Genomic DNA, 18,723 nt, shown 5'->3' with positions numbered 1-18,723 from the left:
GCAACATTCTAAGCTTGGTCATCGACACAAGACTCGGGTCCGAGATCACAGCCTGCCAAAAGTTTCAGGTGTGAAGCCCATGTCCAGCCATAATGCAGATTTATTTATACTATTCAGCACTGTTTGAATTATCATGGGATCAGATCCAAGGAGAGCTTTGTCGATCACGTGCCAAATATCTGTGATCGAACCCCTTGGAGCTTCAACCCCACAGGTGTTAGATGATGAGAGTGACTCTTCAATGATGTTTATACTTTATTTCGTCTTTTTGACGGACGATTATGATTCCACTCGTCCGAATGCATTATCCCCAGGAGCTGTGCTTCAGGGAGCCTGTTAAACGGACGGTTTAGGTGACCAGATTCTATGGATAACCGATGAGCTCCAACTATATCAATAAGTATCCTCACTCCACTGGTTCTAACGAAACCCTACCTAGAACGCCCCGTTAGCTTTCGAGCTAGTAATTCCGTAACTAACGGATGCGCCGTGGAATGCCTATTGAGATAAAATCATCTCACTATCCAATTCATTGGCAACAGTCCAATTTCCCCGGCAAGTCGAAATCAGAGAGAAAGCACTGAATTCTATTTGCTCACTTGTTATAGCTCATCACTGATATCGCGTCGAGCAAAACGCCAATCCGCGTTTTCAAAAAATTTGTGTGAACTAACCGGAATAAGCAAATCAGTCCAAGAAAAAGACTGTTCGATGATAGCGTTTTGGATACGTCTTCTTTGAACCATATAAATACTCATACGTATACCATTGATCTGATTGGATAAATCTGTAGTGGACTAGGTATCAAACAAGGTATTTCTACGGGTGGTTAGAATATGGACACCCTCCTTGTAGGCAGAGTAGAAGTGTAACAGATGCAACGGTTCAGTAGCATTAAAGTAGCTGAATTTCTCACAGTCTTATTCAAAGTATCACCGAAGAATCGCAAGCAGTACTTATTCCTGTCATTTGCAGTCATTTACGTTTGCATCTATTATGTTTACTTCTTCCTGAATAGGGGGTGAACTTTTGACTAAAGCCTCATTAATTTCATAGCCAAGCTATTTGAATCTCCGAGGACTTGCCGAGGATAAGAAAACAAATTCCTCACGGGTGCATGTGATTTTTAGTGTACTGGCCAGTTCTCACACTCTATCCTCACGTACACAGCTCTCACCTTATTTTTGTCAAGGGAACCATCCAGATGAACCAGAATCTTCATGTAGATCTTTGCAACAACTACGGTAGCTGCTGTCCAGGGATCTTTTGAAGGTTAAAAGCAGTATTTCAAACTCCCGTCCGGTGGTACCGGTTACTCTCCATCCCAAACGTCCGAAAAAAACAATCAGAAGAAACTAAGGTGCAATGGATAAGGAACGGCACGCGGTTCACTTACTTCTTGGTGTTTTCCAGTTCTTCAGCCACTTTATTTCGTGCATGGTACACCTCAAGTAGTTGGTTCTGTAATTCCATCAATCGGTCCTGTGCGCAACTGACGATGCAATCCACCTGAAAGTTGCTGTCATCTTTACTCATTGATGAAATCAGTGACTTTCTCAAAGACTCGGCTTTAGATTCACACATGGTCAATGCTGCAAAAGCTTTGAGGAGGGCATTGTATTTCTGCTGTGACGTGGTGACATCTGGAAGGCTACTGGTTTTCTTGCTGCTCTCCGACCATACTCGCCTCCGAAGCTCGGGCCGGGATGGCATACTGGCGCACGATGGGGCATAGGACCTGCGACTAGCCCGCTTGTCTAACACAGTAAGGCTTTTTGAGAATTGTGGCTTTGTGTTGCTGTGGTAGGGAAGTGGTTTTGGGAAACTCGGTCGAAAAAGTGAGTTCGATTTTCGCAAGGTAGCTTCCAGTTTGCTGCGTTGTGGACTTTGAGATTTGTTGAGACCTGGTAGTGTTTTGCTTCGACTGAGCTTTGAAAGTTTCTTGAGTGAACACAAAGTGATCAAAAGTTTTCAGTAGTTACAAAGTGAGTATCGAATGAGTTACAAAAATAAGTGATAGACAAAGCAGTCATTCCCCTGACACATTACACCAGGAAAGCCATTTTTATTAATCCCTTTCTTGATGAAAACATGATTAACGTTGGAGCCAAAGTAGTGTTCTTTTAAGTATACGTACACAAGAGAAATTGTGTATTCATCAATGAGATTTTGATGGATGAAAGACCCTGGAAAATACCAGTTTATCTAATCAGATTGCCCAATTTTATGGGAGCAGAGAAGCCTCTTCGCAGAAAAAAGTGCAAAGATTTCACAGCATATCACAACTCCTGGAATTATCAACTCGAAAGGAGCTTATCTGTAAATAAAAAGAGGAACACTCGTCCCTTGAACTGGTCATCGTGTATCGCCATTATTTCCATCCAACACCAACTGCAGAGTGCTCCTTGGCTGTTCACTATATGCACCTTTACTGGATAACTTTCCGTACTGGTCGATGGGTTCTCTGAGAAACCCAGATTCGTATATCGTTCAGTTATTACACCTTCACTGTCAAACAATCGAAAAGCGATTGGTTTAGCTCCTACACCCTACCTGTTTAACCGCTCAAGCAACACAACTGATCTCACATCTTCAAAAGAGTAAATCGGAATTAGCTGAACGCAGTAGTTCAAAGCCTGACCGATAGCGTGAAGACATGACACGGAGACTACATTGTTTCAGACGGAGAATCTAAGACATCTATCTGAAGGTCACCGATGCCTCAGAAGAGCACATGGAATCAGATAAAGCCAGCAAATTTGGAGTTGATCTTTGATAACGTGGACGGTACTCTCCTCAAAGGATGTATCTAGCACTGTAAGCTATGGTAGCCGAACCACATGCCGAGCGTTGCTTTTCATTTCCGATTCGGAGTGGCGAAACGTAGAGATTCGCAGAAGGGAAGGGAGGGCGTTACAAAACGCTTGAATGCCGTTGGTGCTGTTCGCCTTCCAGAATAGGGTCCACGTGGCCCTCCTTGTGTTTGGCTAAAGGCAGTGAGCGATACGGTAGCCAATCAATGTCAATGGCCTCCATAGAGTCAAATTTCACGCAGAATGTCTGAGTGTTGCAACCGCAGACACCTCGGACAATTGTTGTAGGCTATCCCCAGGTGTTCCTGTTTGTTCAACTTTCTTATTCAAACAAATTGACATGGTTCTATGGCAACGAATCAGCGGTATTCTCATATGGTGTGGCTGTCTATGGTGATTATAATGGTGATGGTGATGATGATGCATTAATCAATGCAGTAGCCCATATGCTGTACACAATAGATGGTTAATTTTCCCAATTTCCGCTTTGGGTAGCTAGTTCCCAACCGCGATTCAAAAGAATGACGGCTTCTTACTTAAATGCTATGTCAGGCTGTAGGAGTTAATTAATTGTGTGGAATTTCGAAAAAGTACCACGTGTTAGGATTGTTTGGTCTTGCTCAAGCCGGAACATTTTTTAAATAGGATATCACTGAGAAACTGCAACCATACGGTTGGGCCGCTGGTTGCCCAACTCATTGTGTAGACCAATCTGCAGACGCTTTGTATGTGAAGTCAGGAATTATCAATATACTTTCCAGAGAACCAGTCCGAAAGAGTGCGTCCGTTACATAATCACAGGTTTGGCTGATTGCAAACAGAGATTCATCAATCAATGGCGATCAGCTTACTAAAAGTCTACACACAGATGCAAAAATAGTTTGCGTGAATTCATGTGTGGTTTGACGCATGGATACGTAAATCTAACGTAAAACTGGATAAATGCTATCAGTGAGGGGATAAACGAGAGTCCATTTGAAGCAGTCATCCTATTGAAGCAAGTTGGCATTGTAATCAGCCTCTTCTCCCATTTGTCGTTGTCTTGTTCTGCAGTCCTTTGGTTCCAAGTAGTTCTGCGAATTTCCACACTTCCCTAATCAAACTACAATTTTCTTCACTTTCATTATACATATCCTTCCCGGTTTGTTACCATACGTATTCAGGCATGTTAAGCCATCAAATTGCATGAGTGTTTGTTCCGTCAAAAAAGCTGGTAGCTCGTTGCGGTTGCTCTGTCCAAAAATCGCAGAATGCCTCGTCGCTCTTGTTGCTTTGCACAACACCGATTTTTGAATTCTGAAAGTACTTTGGACAAATTAGGTGGTGGTACTAGCCACCCTCTGGACGAATTGTCAACTCAGTAGGGTCAATAGTGAACCAACATTTTCCTGGAGCTACGTAAATGAGTGCTTACGTTAAAAGGGAGTTGATCAAGTACTTATTGTAACAGACAGTAGATATCTATGTGTGTGAGGTCTTGTAATATAATTTTTCATTTCTCACTTTGTCTCTCTTTTATCAACCGGCTTTGATTGTAATGCGAGAACGGAACGAGTGAAGATTTCCATTATCAAACTCCTGTATGGATGTAGAGCGTGAGAATAAAACTACAATGATAAAGTTCCATATCTTTCTGTGCGTCAGTAGTATCCCTGTAAGATGCCGCCTAAATTTACTGGAGAATATTTGCTTAGTTTGGACGATTCTACAGAGCTGTAGACTGTGAATCAAGCTCTCCTCCAGAGTGTGAAAATTGAAACCAGACGCTAAGCGTATGACAAGCGTTGATCGAAAAATCAGATATAGAATGGATGCGAAACACTCCTCGTTATATCTCCAACGGTGATATTTCCGCTACCAAACAAGGACGTAACATATATAGCTAAAAACCAGCGATGCGTGAGCAAAGGAGCTGATGAGGGTTGGCGGACATAATGACTGCTTCTTAACTGATTTCATTGTATTCGTATGTTACAATCTGACTGTTACTTTGGCTGGCATATTCAAAGATATTTTATGTGAGAACTGAGGGGATGCAAATCATTAATTGTTTTATGTCGGTATAAGACACAATTGATGGAAGTGCACAAGCAATGAGGGTCATACCTGGACTGGCAGCGTGTTATGGTGTCTGAATGGCGTAAATCCAGTTCATTGTAAAAACCGGGGACTGTCTGGTGTTTTGCCCTTGATAAAATCGATTTTATTATTCGAAGCAAGGATCTTCTGAAAGTGTCTAACTTTGACGGCCTTGGATATTGAAACAGCACTTGAAAGAATGTACTCTAAAATTTCATGATTATCTTGGACGATAACTTGAGTCAACAACCTGCAACTGCCAAATCTGGTTATCCCATAGTTAAATGAACTGAAATACTCTTAGCTTCGCGGAGTACACTCATCTGCATACCAATGTGGTTTTGATGGGAACCCAGTTGAATCTCTTGTTTATGACGTTTTAACCTTATGAATAGTGTATTACGTCCATGTACGCATTGCGATATCACAAAGTCGTACCAACTGGAACATGAGGCGGCCTGGTGCAGCCAATTCAATTGCTCACAAGAGCCACAGCCGTATCGCGCCATAGAGCCTGATATCTACTTGCGTGATATGATGCCAACGTTAAGAATCCCTCGGGAAGTCAGTGAATGTGCACAAAGGTTCTTGACATCCTTTCACTAGCTAATAATAATAAAATATTAGTTAAGGCGTAGGTCAATCCGGTGCGGTTATTATCCTCACCAAAGAATGTACAAGGGCCAGAACACTGTTAGGTGGTCTAAGCTTAGATAGGATCAGGCGTAATGCAGAGGTTGGATTCGAACCGGTCAATCGGTATGCACGTTAACCACTTAGCTACCTTGAGTTCACTAGGAGATACACAAACTTGTCAGTTAAGTCTAGGGAGAGCTCTAGATTTCCGTGTAATCCAAAGTAACGTGGATAACTATCAGAGTCCTCGTATTGTGAAACATCTGTATGGTATTCCGAACCACACTTTATCTTGTGATCAAATTTAGATATTTACTCGCTCTGCATCCTTATTGATCGGTAGACGAAGATCAAAAATATACCTGAATCAGTACGTCCAGAATAAAAAATATAAACCTAGTGCAACATACCACTTGTCATTAGGAACTGAAATACGCACACATGGCTCTCGCAACTAATAAACATCTATTATATTTAATATGACTTGGTTGAATACGTCGGTTTTATGCTACTAATAGAGCAAATGATATTTTATGCCAAAGCCATGCAACCCTGCAGTTTTGCCGTTGGAAGCCGAGGTTTATTGGCGTGAACGATCTGGGAACATGTCATCTGTTATTCTCACCTATGCTGAAATTCTGGAATTTGATTTTTAGGATTAGCTGTTTCGTATCTCTCATGTATGAAGTTTTTATCTCGGCACTGGACACCGGACAAGAGCTGTACGCGCATCGGGTGATTCGGCAAAAGGATCTCATGCTAATTTTTCTCCAAAATCAACGAAATGCTCAGTACGATTTTCGCTAGTTCAACTGCATTTCTTCCCCAGTTGTGCAACCGACATAAAATAAAGCCTCGCCGATAAGGAACTCAAGAGAGAACAAAATTTCAAGTGTCGGCGAAAAATTTAGGTTAGACGATAGATTGTTCTTATCCTAGGTGCATAAAAGCCCAGTTACCATTTCAGAAACAAAATGTAACTCACTTCTTTGTCGGGTGTCAGACCACTACTTCTGACATCGTGACTTCCTGGTGGTAACCACTCCGGTCGTTTCCAGGTAAATCTGTCTGACTTGCTCCTCTGCAGCTTTGAACCAGTGGTTGGAGCAGATGTTGCAGGACTAATGGTGCCAATGATAGATTGAAATTTTCGGCAATCAAATTTGGCGGATTTACTACGCACAAGTCCACTGGATATCACGAGACTAAATCTTCTGCTATCCGGTCCAGTGGCCTGCGGGCTGATGGAAAAGAACTGTGCAGGTCTAATTCAAACAAGCTAAGGGGATGAATATGTCTTCACCAATGAAAGAACAGGATGTCAAATAAAGATGTCGAAATTTAACTTTCAGGGCCCATTTGAGTAAGGATAAGATAAGCTTTCTTAGGATACTGAGTATTGAGCAAATACCCGTGAAGCTACTTCATATAGGATTATACAAGTTCCTAAACAGAACCGTAGTTTAGGGTTTTACTCGGTCACCAGAATGAGTCATATTTAATCCACAACAACATTAGAAATAATTTTCACAGTTTCCCTATTGAATCAGCGCAGAAACTGCTTTTAAAAAACAAGTCGATTATTCGAAATCACAACGAGTAATCTTTAGGAAAATAAAAATTTCATTGGACCTTTCTAGGGATTCTGAATAAACGTTTGGCTAAATGCGGTGCGCTGAATGCTCCGGTGGTTGTCCAGTGTAAACTACACTGAATCGCCCAACTCATTTCCATTGTGGGCTTTTAAAATCTGAATCAAACGAATTACCAACTTTCAGATTCCCAATGAGGGTCAACTAAGGTTTAAATAAATCAAGCACCGAGTCAGTAGTGAAAGGATGAAGGTGTTCGCCTCGGAGCTGTTTACTAGAAAACACCAACCGAACATTTACAGACTACTGAACCGGGAAACAAAACTGTCACATGTATCTTGTTTACAAAGCCGAATATCCATCTTCTCCTTGAACGCGTCTTCTTGAACTTTCCCAGATATTCACTGACCGTTACTCAAATGCAAAAAATGCTACAAGTGACTCCACAAATTCCGTAACAGATCTCACTTTTCAAGAAATGTGGAGCGGATTTACAAGAAAACGTACTACTTCGCACGCCCCATCAGTGGCATCCACCATTACACTGGTAGCGAGAATATTATGATGAGTTCATGCAAGTAGATTGAAAAGGCAACTTTCCGACAGAGACGACATCATTAGGTTGGAATCAGTTATACTGAGTCGTAAGCACATGAATGAGGTTAGTACAGATCTACAGAAAACGCTTTTGGCTTACAAACCCGGCAAACTTCATTGTTTCTGGGTTTAAGATTGAAGCCTAGTATTTGGCTGATGACGCTTCGACATTTCACGATTGAAAGCGAGGACTGATGCAACATTTTAACAGAGTTTAGCAATAAAATCTTGCGGGCGGTTTACGTTCTTGCTCTAATATGAAACGATTTAAGCATTTATGTAATCTCATAGATAAGGCGACTCCTGCATATTCAGATACCCACCCAAAGGTTGTCATAATAACAGTGATAGAAGTTCGCAAACAGTGACCGAGGACTAATTCCGGGACATTTCTGAAGCAGCATATTGCTCATATACATTATTACATATGAAATCAGGAGAATGAAGCAGAAGTGCATAATATGAAGGGCCTTCTTTGCTGATCTGATATAAAAATATTTCTCATCCAAAATCTCACCCTTCGCTGCATAATTCTTAGCAGCATTGGAGGGTAAAACTACAGATATATATATGTACAAACCGACAAAATCCTATAATGCACAACTTGAATTCAAATTCAAATAGAAAAGCAGCCCCTAAATGTGCTTGTCAATACGGACTGTTAAATTTACCTTACATGACTGTTTTTTTTGGAACCAGTACGGTAAAAAAACCGCGGTAATTCTTGAACTTGTAGAATATTTATGTTAACATACTGCCATAAATATTTGCGTTCATAATCCAGCTTTTGTGGCCTTAATCAAGTAGCCGAAAATTAGAAAAATTTTGTCAAATATCTTACATAAGCGGAATATCACAGGCTAACGCTAGTGAAGCAGTCGTATTCATTCCGAAACCTGGAGTCTATATTGATTATCTTATCAATGGTACATGCTTTTCTAAATGGTTCTCTGGAAAACCAGCAAGTATGAATTTTTAGATTTACAATAGATCTGGCAGGTTCGGAAGGCTAACTGTGTCATTGCCAGTAGACAGTTATGGAATTTAGCCGGTACTTTATCTTTTATGCACGCCTTTAAACATTATGGCAGTGGCACCATGCGCCTATCATGAAATGAATACAAATATCAACAGTAAATGAAAAATCTATACGTCAGACTGAAGCTGACTCGTTGCTATACCAGGGACGTTGATGCAACGTTAGGTTCTGGAGCGTGTGCCATCAAATACGTAAGTTATACATTCAGGAACGGCAGTACTGGTTCTAAGCCGTAAGCTGAAAGGACCGATATCACGCCGGGTGGTAATATTATATTTATCGTAATTTCATGGAGTTCTGAAGGCACGAGAATGCTGCTAAATCCGCTCAGGGAACGTTCACTATTTCCAGTTACATTTGATTTCAAGCAAAAATTAATTATTGTCAAAGTACCATTATATTTGTAGCTGTCATTTGGTAGTACAGCATGCATTATCGATATTTTGATGTCAAGCTAACATAATCTTTCATTCATTACTCCACGCAACGTGTTGGCTCGACCACCGAATGCAGTGGTGGATATGAATCGCATAAACCGAGAATAAGTTGCTCAGCCTCTTAGATCCCACTCATGCAGAGCATGGAGGACTTGTATGAGCGTCTACCGTTTGCACTCAGTTTCATGCGTGCGCAATTATGTGAGTAGTAGGCAGCTATTTTTGTCGTCCGGGGATGTAGTAAAGCCAACACCTATAAGAGCTTCATGCCGTTCGCTTTTGGATTGGGTTTCTAAGTGGTCTGCCTCTTGCCACCAATAACTTGAATTTGCTTGGTGTATTCTTTGTATTGGACCTTCTTGACTATAGTCTATCGTATTTCATGTATACACAGTATTCTGTCAACTTGCTTCCTCCGAAGATACTCAGTCTCACAAACTTTACCAATGGAATGAAAGGTAAGTGCGAATTTCAAAGAGAGAGCTGGAAACTATTACAGATTTGGATCTGCTTTCCTGCAACAGGGCAAACGTTTCAGAAGTCAGAAAATGCAAGCAGTGTTCACACTGGTATGCAACTGATTTCTCCTTAGCCTTAATCAACTAGGTTATCCAAAGGACACTCTGACGGCACGGCAAATTCTCGATACGTCCTACTGAGTTTTGCAACTGAGGTTTCCTGGCAAACGAGTAGATTCACGGTTCTTGTGTGGTATGGTAAACCATGGGGTGTCATAGAGCGCAGCACTCAGCGATGTTAAGTTTACTTTTCTAACAAACACTATGAAGACAGACAGGACACACAGTTGTTAGTGTGGAATCATACCAACTTAAAACAGTAATGAAAATCGAAGACATTTGATACATTATTTCATGAAAGTAGATCCGCAGGAGATGTGCATATCCCTAAATCGATAATGATTCTACTCTGGAAGCCAGTCAATATATAGTCACATGATTCAGTTTCCATAATTGAGGGATGAGTGGCCCTACATCCTAAGTGGGATCTGGCAAAGTTGTAGCCGCACAAGGTAGAAAGGCTAAGTGTTGAACCACCAGCCTGAAAGCCCTGGGTTAGAAACTCAGGTTTTCGTGATGCGCACTGCTTCTGGGTTTTTCGTCACAGATTGGTCTCATAGACAAAATCTCTTCACGATACGATCAAGTGCTCGAAAACCGCTCCAAGCGTGATGACATCAAGCAGGTTTATCGTGGTTCGTGAAAATTTGATGCAAGCGAATTATTCTTGAAAATGCTCCAGCCTTAACTTATTGTTTAATAACTTTACCATGAAATCAGTCCTCCAGATGAATGCAAACCTGTCATTCTGACAATTAAGAAGTGGAAAATCCGTGTGATGTTGACCACTTAGACACGTTTCAACCATTCCACAAAAGAGACTATGGGTTACATCGGCACATGGGTACGTGAAAGCTAACTCTCTTTTTGCTGAGTATATTTGAATAAATGGGTGTGAAAGTTGACTAGTTTGCAAGTGGTACTTTATTAGGGAATTCATTACTACATTGCAGATAGTGTTCCTTATGTGAAGACAAATCGGTAGTCAGTAATTTGGACGACCCAGCAAATAATTCAGTGGATGAAAATAAAGGACCAGCTGTTTGCAAGGAAAAGTTGAAAAGCGTCTGGTTCAATTGGAGAGGTTTTGCAGAAAAAGGACTTTCGTATCCCTAGTCATCTTGAGTTTATTGTTTATTGTACGAGAATCATATTTCAAACGGGATCAGTAAAGGTAAACTTAAATGAGTTATAGGGAAACAACAGATTTGCTGTAAATTCAACTTCAGATAAATCAAACTGTCTGGGAATAGGGCCGGTTTCCCCCAAATAGGACACTTCCTCCCAGAGATGGTCATTTTGACTGCATCTAGCAAAAACCATTTTGTCCGCCACAACGCTGAACGTTTCTGAGTGTTAAGCCTGCCTATCAGTGACTCTATGGTCATCACTGTGCAGACAAAACTGCTTATGTAGCAAGAGTTAGGTATGTGAGTATACCTTGGGAATGAAGCTTTGTGACTGATGCAGCCCGCCAGGCAACTCTTCACATACACTGAACAGTGAAAGATGTCCTCTCCTGTTCGTCACTTGGTTTTGTTCCCTTGGATGTACTTCAGACGCAGGGCATTTATTTGGTTATTTGGTTATACATGCAGTCCAGATCAATCCACATAAACCATAAACTGTTGCATCGGGGTTCATCGATTTATGTAATTTGAATAGCTAATGCATCGGACTCCCACCTTTCTGCGATAAAGCGACCTTGAAGCCATGTCTTATCCTTGAAAAACATCTGCTGAAAGACTACTGTTCCCTCATCTGCGTTTCACTTCTCCTAGTGCGCAGCACCTTTCCATACGCTGGTATTTCTGTTGCTTTGACGTTCATTTTGAACATGAAATCCTGTGATTGAATCAAAGAAACTGTCCAGTTGATTGTCGCAAAAGACAGCTGCACATGCTGCTCCGTACCTCAAAACTCATTCATGTCCGGTTGCTAACCCTCACAATGTGTCTAGAACACCGGGATCTCAACATAAGCTTTGATATATAAACTAGACAACCTTGTCAACCACTGGGACATGTGGTCAACTCTGGGAATCATATATCGGAGTTATTCAATAAACCGATTAGCTAATCCCATGTCTCATCAGTTGAGCATGTATACTGTGAGTATGAAGATCCTGCATTGAATCCAGCTACACCAATTAGGGGCACTAAGAAAGTTCATTAATGTCACTTTAAAGAAGCAGAAAACTTGTGAATCTGAGCGGAATATTCTTTTAACCGCTTACGGCCACCCAACATTTTTGTCTCTGCTGATAGTTCAGCACCACTTTAACTTGCTGTCTAATTACATTGCGTTGCATGTAGTAGATGTAAGCATGTTCTAAATTCAACAGAAAAGATCTGAACCTGCTATGGTTTACTCTCCATTACAGAGCGTCTTGAAACGCTCAAAGCTATGTGATCGCTTTAATGCAGCAACGCACCCTAGATGAAGGATATCACCGTTTTTCAATAGGTTCCACCGGGTCACACCAACCCAGTCCTAGAAGAAAGAAACCCTGAGAGGAACGCTGCGCTTGTGAAAAAGCATGTTACTAAAGAACCTTCGGAATTACGCTGAGTTTCAATTTTGTGTCCTTCATATGTCAGGGCCGAAGGAATTTCGAAAGCCTTAACCGTACTGAATTTTCCTAGCTCTACTTGCCCATGCAACCTGGATTCGATATCTGGTCCACAGATGAAATATGGCACGTAAATTAACTGCATCGCTCTTTCATTTGTGGAATGTTTTGAAACTTTTCACGTGTCGTACACTGTACGTCAAAACGAAATTAGTTGTGATTTCCTAATGAATATTCAGCAATTAAAAAACCACATGGGATATGGGTGAATATTGTAGACTTGGTCGACACTATAAACAACACACTCACACTAAGTGTACCCGATCTGGTCAATTTAATACCAGTCAACCTCCCTCCGCTTTCCAATAGTCACCTTAAGACCCTCGAGGCTTCCAGATGCTATCATCATCCCGCATACCGTAATAGTCATGCCAAGAGGCTACTAATAATGTTCGACAAATGGCATCTGTTAATTCATTAGGTGGATGTTTGGCGAAGTTAAGTTCAGATGCACAAGAGTGACTGAATTCGAGAGCAACCACTGGTTCACTAGGTAGAGAACCACCGCGGCAGGTGAGGGATCTGTGATTCGCGTCCGTCCAGAAGCTTACATTTTCTTTCATACGAAGCGTAGTAAGGTATACCTGACCTCCTCGTTTCTAACAATACTCTAGTTTATTGCATTCGGTGTGTTTACCTACGTTAAACAGTGGGCGCACCTGTGGGGGGGAGAGGAAACAAGAGAGCTATGTTTTCGATTATTTATTGATTTACTGTATTTAGGGCGTTGTATCGCCCCAGCACAACGGTCGAACCCGACAGATTTTACTTCCCAACGAAATAGTTTAGAATAAAGGGTGAAACGTGATGGCAGTGTGAACTGGTGAATAGTTCTATCGGCTTCGTACACGCCAACGGTGAGACAAATTGCCAAATGCCAAGAGGTTTTTACTTTACCCTTTCCAAGTAGACAAAAGGACGAATTTGAATTTCTAATTGTGTCTACGAAATGCTGAGAATGTGGTAGACGTGAGATGAAAAGCTGTCCAACGCAATATTCGCTTTATCCACTTTCACACGTATCCACCGGACGGGACATATGGGACCATACGCTAGTATGGTCATTACTCAATGGCACTGCATTGTCAGTCGACGCTCAGTTATCCACAACATCTGGTAAAGTGCTGAACGGTTGTGTCAGAAATTGCCGGCTTGCGCAACACTGTCTTCACCAAACTGGTTGATGCTGTTGCTTAATTTTCCTGGTGTCTTCACCTAGTATTCCTTCATTGTGAGTGTACAGCAAACCAAAGCAGCCGAAAATAAGTCATCACGGTACATGGTTAGCCTACCGAATTTCACTCAGTCGCATTTGAAAGCTTGGAAGTAAGACTCCAGTTCTTGTTTTAGATAGTACCGGCAGTGAGATGTGCCACGAAATTTTAATCAATAAGTCTTCCCTACTATATGCTGACGTGTTACGTTCACGATAACATGAACTGCCCAATGCGGTGCGATGTTTTTGTTGAGCTGAGGAGAGTGAGACAATTGGGGAAATTTATGAACCCCAACAAAACAATATGAATTCAAAAATATGAAAACAAATTACTGGCTATTTGCTCTTGGTTTTCAAAATCGCACATGAAGTGCACTGGTTAGTGCTAAGAAGTCCAGAAATACATAACACACTCAGATCAAAGGCAAATTGTTGCAAATGTTGGTTAGTAATAAGTGGGTTTCATTATGCGCTTTTGTTTCAGCATCACTTACGGGACAATAATATATTACTACGTCCAAGTGATACATAATCAGTAGTGTTTGTGACGTCTTGTTCGCTTACGTCCTCTGGACCGAATTGGCCACTTATACAGCTTGCTTACGGTGATTATTTGGAAAGCTAAATGAAAAACACACTAACGGGAATTTTGGCAGGCGCTTCTCAGCTAAGCGGCATCAGCGACAAATTTGTTGGTCAACGGCGGTACGTGGGAATGTATAGTGAACCATAATGAGCTTCAAAGCGGAAACTGATGTCTGGTTAGACTCGAGGAGTGGGACAAGTGGGTAGGAATTCAATTTTTTCCTGAGGCATTTGACAATTGGATTATAATCTTTTACGCAAAGTCATTTAGTACAGTCAAGCACATGCTATTGAGATATATTTCAATACTAATGAACTACCATAGCTTTAAGAAAAAACTCTCAAACATGCTTGAGTTCAAATAACTTACACTGATGGTGGTGTATTGTTCCTTGCTCGAATTCGTGCACTCGGGGGTGAAGTGTCTAGAAATAATTTTGAAAAACTGTTGTTGAACGACTTTGTTGTGGCAATCACTTCAATAACCATCTTCATTAGACATTCACAAAATAACGGTTGGTTAATTATCAGGAAGTCTGAGCTCACAACAGTGCAATTTAAGCACACATACACCAAGTCAAAAAGTGAGCGACAAAAGCATCCAGTCAGAAAACGTTTTTGTCTTGCCCGCTCTAATATATGTGAGGACGAAGATTTGGCAAAAATCTCAGAGTCTGAGAAGCAAAAAAACTTTCACATAGAACTTGTATCAAGCAAGATCATTAGATTTCGTTGGATGCATTAAACTAGCATTAGGCTAGGGAAAAAAAACAAACGACTAACCATTAGAAGAAAAATGTATCCTCTGTTACTATGATAAAGCGCAAGAAGCCCTGGGGTATATATTTTAGGAATCATGTTTCACTCATCACGGTGTCTATGAATGCATGCATTTAAAGTGTGATTTTCTAAAACACCACACAAAGAGTAAAACAATACTACTGTCAAAAAAATTCCATCACATGGATCAGAACACAGGCGATAAAGCGTCAGTGACAATGACACAAAGGATTAGTCTTCGTCACAGTCTCCGGTACAGGCGAACTGTTGTTAATCGGGGCAAAACACTATGGCTTACTCAGATGAGTGAGCTTTACGGCGCAATCAGAACAATTTGGCAGGGTGTGGCTCCTCACCGGACTGGATTCGTAGCTGTGTTTCGCTGCAGGTGACAATGGATTAGTAGTCGTTTGTTAATTTTGCTAGGCTTACATCAAATGCAGCCTAACACGCTGAAAGCTTCTCGAATTACAGCAAGGCTGCTTGTGGGAAACATGGTGTGAATTTCAATGTGCCTAGGTGTCGAGTTGAGTCGGAAACGCAAATATTTTGAATATGTTCAGAAAAACTACACACCACGTGTGTATCACGGGAACTCTTCCACTAGTGTAAGCATCATTTTGTCAGGATCAACGAAATCAGTCTGCGCTGACGACAGAATGCAAACCGTGGCTAGTCTTAGGTTCTAAAAATCTTCATTTTATTCCGCAAAACATAGGCCCTTAATGATTTCGCTCTGATACCACGAGTGCCGTTGTATTCCAGATTTTGTAACCAGGTTAGTTTCGGGGAATACCATCTAACCATGTTTGTAAAAAACTTGTAAACGTGTATATTTGCAAAGTAACTTTGTAAATTTACAGATGTCACAAAACCCGTACATTTGTAAAAGTCAAATCTGACGTCTAATCTTTGATACTCTAAAGCATGTTTAAATGCGAAACCTACTTCCAAGCATCGGAAATGGTAGACCTACATCTGGTCTCACAAAGAAAAGCGCCTTCTGAGACGACTTAGGATCAAGCATGACCATGATCATTTAATTCCGACTTAAATCAACACTATCTCCAAGGCAGGTAAGCAAATGAACTGTTGCCAAATAACGACCTGAAAAAAAACATAAATTTCCAGATACTCATTTCTAACATGGCACTCATAGCAGTTCCATCACACACCAAAACCAGACCCAAGCTAAGAGTATTGGGCGATTTGACTGCCTCACATAATGTGTGATTCTGATTAGTGCCAAGTTATACACTGGAAGATAAGACAAACAGGTGGCTAGACTTTGTTCTCTGTGACATCTTGTTTAGAGCGTCCTCAGCGGCGAGAGTTGTCAGTGTGGATCCTCATGAGTACACATCCTTCTGCCGTTTGATGTATTGTATACTTCTTTCTGATTTTAGGTGATCGATGCTCTGGGGGGCTCTTCTTAGGGATAACGTAAACAGCAACCGAGCAGTGATAGTGAGGGATTGAAATTCTATCCTGCAAGTGAAGGCACTGTATGTTGAAATGTCTAGAAGCGCTGTACAGCTGATCCATCCCTTTGGGAATCATCAACAGTGCGCATTCCACGAAACTTCAGGGAGCCTCTCGACCTTTCTGATATAAACTGGCTTCACTTGCAGAACAGCCCAACTGAAAAGCCCCAAATCTCTCAGATTACCTAAAATCTACAAATGGCTCAGTCGGAGGATAATGCACACGATGAAACTTCCACCTGAGAAATCGTCAACTGAAGAGCTTGGTAACATTTGACTATGGGTTCCGTGATTGAAGGATGAGTGGCACTACATCCCGTGTTAAAGAGTCACCATGCCGATCAGCCGCCCATGGCCCAATGGCTAATTATTCAGCCTAATAGCCTGAAGGTCACAAATCCGAAACTTTGGAGTTTCTTTGTTATGAATGAAAATGAAACGCTGTACAGTGCTTTTCGGTTTTTCAGTACATATTGGCCTAACCTGCCGAATGGAATCTCAACTGAGAGAACAGAAATATCTTCCTGGATGCCAAGTCTGTGGTCTAGTCAACTTGACGTATAACGTTTAGCTGGTTCGCCTATCGTGAGTCTCTTCGAAAAAGCATCTGAATGAACTCAAAGTCCATGTTCTAGTGAGACCCTGGCAATCATTTAGGGACGTTGGCGATCAAATACCGAAAGTCTTTCTCGCATTCCAGGAGTGTGTTGGTCATCTATGGGACTGTTATTTGTGCATAGACTGTAGATTAGCGTTGCTCACGGTTTCGCCGAGAGACAAGCTGATGTCACAATGGCGCCAAAACTATCGGAGATTGTAAGAAGCTTCAATGGCACCCATCGCACTGTGGAAGGGAGTTGACTTTTTCCGGATCTACAAGAGCTGTTGCAGTTGTCCAAATAAGTGACTTCATTTACGACATTGGTCTGCCGCATGGAAGAGGTTTGATTCTGATCACGCCCAGTCTTTTGGTCGCATTTTAAACTTTTAATTGTGGGGCGGACGCCATAAATTAATGGGCTTGTTTTGGCCTGCAAAGTGTCGAGGTGAATCAAAGGTGTTTCAAGTAGCGCACCAACATCGGAGTTAAAAAGGAGGTACAATAAAGGTCGGTCCTGTCTATAACAACCAGACGTGTGCTTAGGTAAAAGCATACCGTAAACGGACACTTGGGTGTCCGCTGTTCAGCTGTAGCACCCTTTCGATGCTTAACTGCCATGTTGCCCGAAGGAGGCACGGTGGCTAGGATTCTGCCAGGTTGCCCAAGCCCAGACAGGGGAAATCGATAGGCAGAGGCCGAGTTCAAACCACGGAGCTTCCGGTCAGTAGATTGACGCTCTAACCCCTTGAGCCATCTCGCCCCCTCGAATGTTCACAGGAATATACGTGTTGCTTTTTAGAGACAAGAATCAACAGTGATTGAAAAAAGTTGCCACAGAAGCTAAAGGTCAGTGGAATATAAGGACGTTCTCAAGCAGAGAGAAAACGAACCATTAGTATACGGGTAATTCAGAGCCTGCCGAGAATCGAAACCTGGTCCACACATCCTTACTAAGGACACAAACCGACACCGTTTTCGCTGAACTAACTCTCCGTAACTGATCCGTCCGGGCAAAATAATTCTCAGAATCACTTTGTAGGTGATCCTATGGTGGCTTTCGCACCGCTACTAAAGAATGAGGTTGCAACAATGGTGCTCCATTTCATTGGAAGCTTGTCTCGGTGCATGTTGATTATGGTAGGATTGTATTAAGTGGTTGTCAGTCCTCTGTAATCCTCTTTGGAAGATGGATGGAATAAGTTTAAGGAGTGAACCATGTTTTGCCTTGCTACCTTAGATAAGAAGCCAAATTTTGTATCCCATATTTGCTCCACCAGTAACTTCAAGGCCAGGGTTGAAATAAACCAGCAGAATAATTCCTCAAAGTTTCCGATCGAGGGGGCCCTTTTAGGTTAACGCTAACCCGCTTTTAAAAAATCCAGCCCCATTCGCAACTGAAAAAGTCTGCATTATCTAACCACTCTAAATGCCTTTATTGTATGGACTTTTGCTAGCTTTTGCAACCAGAGCCTTATTATATCCGGGAATTCCGGGAAATCTAGATTGTCTCATGTTACAAACTCCACCTGCTATTAGAAACAGCCCAAAATGGGGTAGGAAGTGCGATATTTTATCCAGGCTGCAAGGCGCTATAGAGAGTCAGCGTTCCTTTCCAACGACCACACACTCCACACTGGAGTGCCGCAACAGGTGG

The 18,723-nt window shown here is 41.7% G+C and overlaps 1 protein-coding gene across 1 annotated transcript in view; it reads right to left on the bottom strand.

Moving 5' to 3' along the window:
• T265_02184 (hypothetical protein) overlaps positions 1-18,723 on the bottom strand; it is a gene marked incomplete at both ends in the record, with an annotated part of 70,427 nt that overhangs the window by 31,659 nt on the left and 20,045 nt on the right. The window contains 3 exons of the mRNA XM_009166358.1: positions 1,397-1,941; positions 6,514-6,769; positions 14,575-14,629. Coding sequence (XP_009164622.1) covers positions 1,397-1,941; positions 6,514-6,769; positions 14,575-14,629 — 856 coding nt within the window. The remainder of the gene's footprint in view (positions 1-1,396; positions 1,942-6,513; positions 6,770-14,574; positions 14,630-18,723) is intronic.

Source organism: Opisthorchis viverrini (genome assembly GCF_000715545.1).
Source record: "Opisthorchis viverrini unplaced genomic scaffold opera_v5_25, whole genome shotgun sequence".
NCBI lineage: Eukaryota > Metazoa > Platyhelminthes > Trematoda > Opisthorchiida > Opisthorchiidae > Opisthorchis > Opisthorchis viverrini.
The sequence above is the reverse complement of the archived record's forward strand: the minus strand, read 5'-3'. Positions and strand labels throughout refer to the sequence as shown.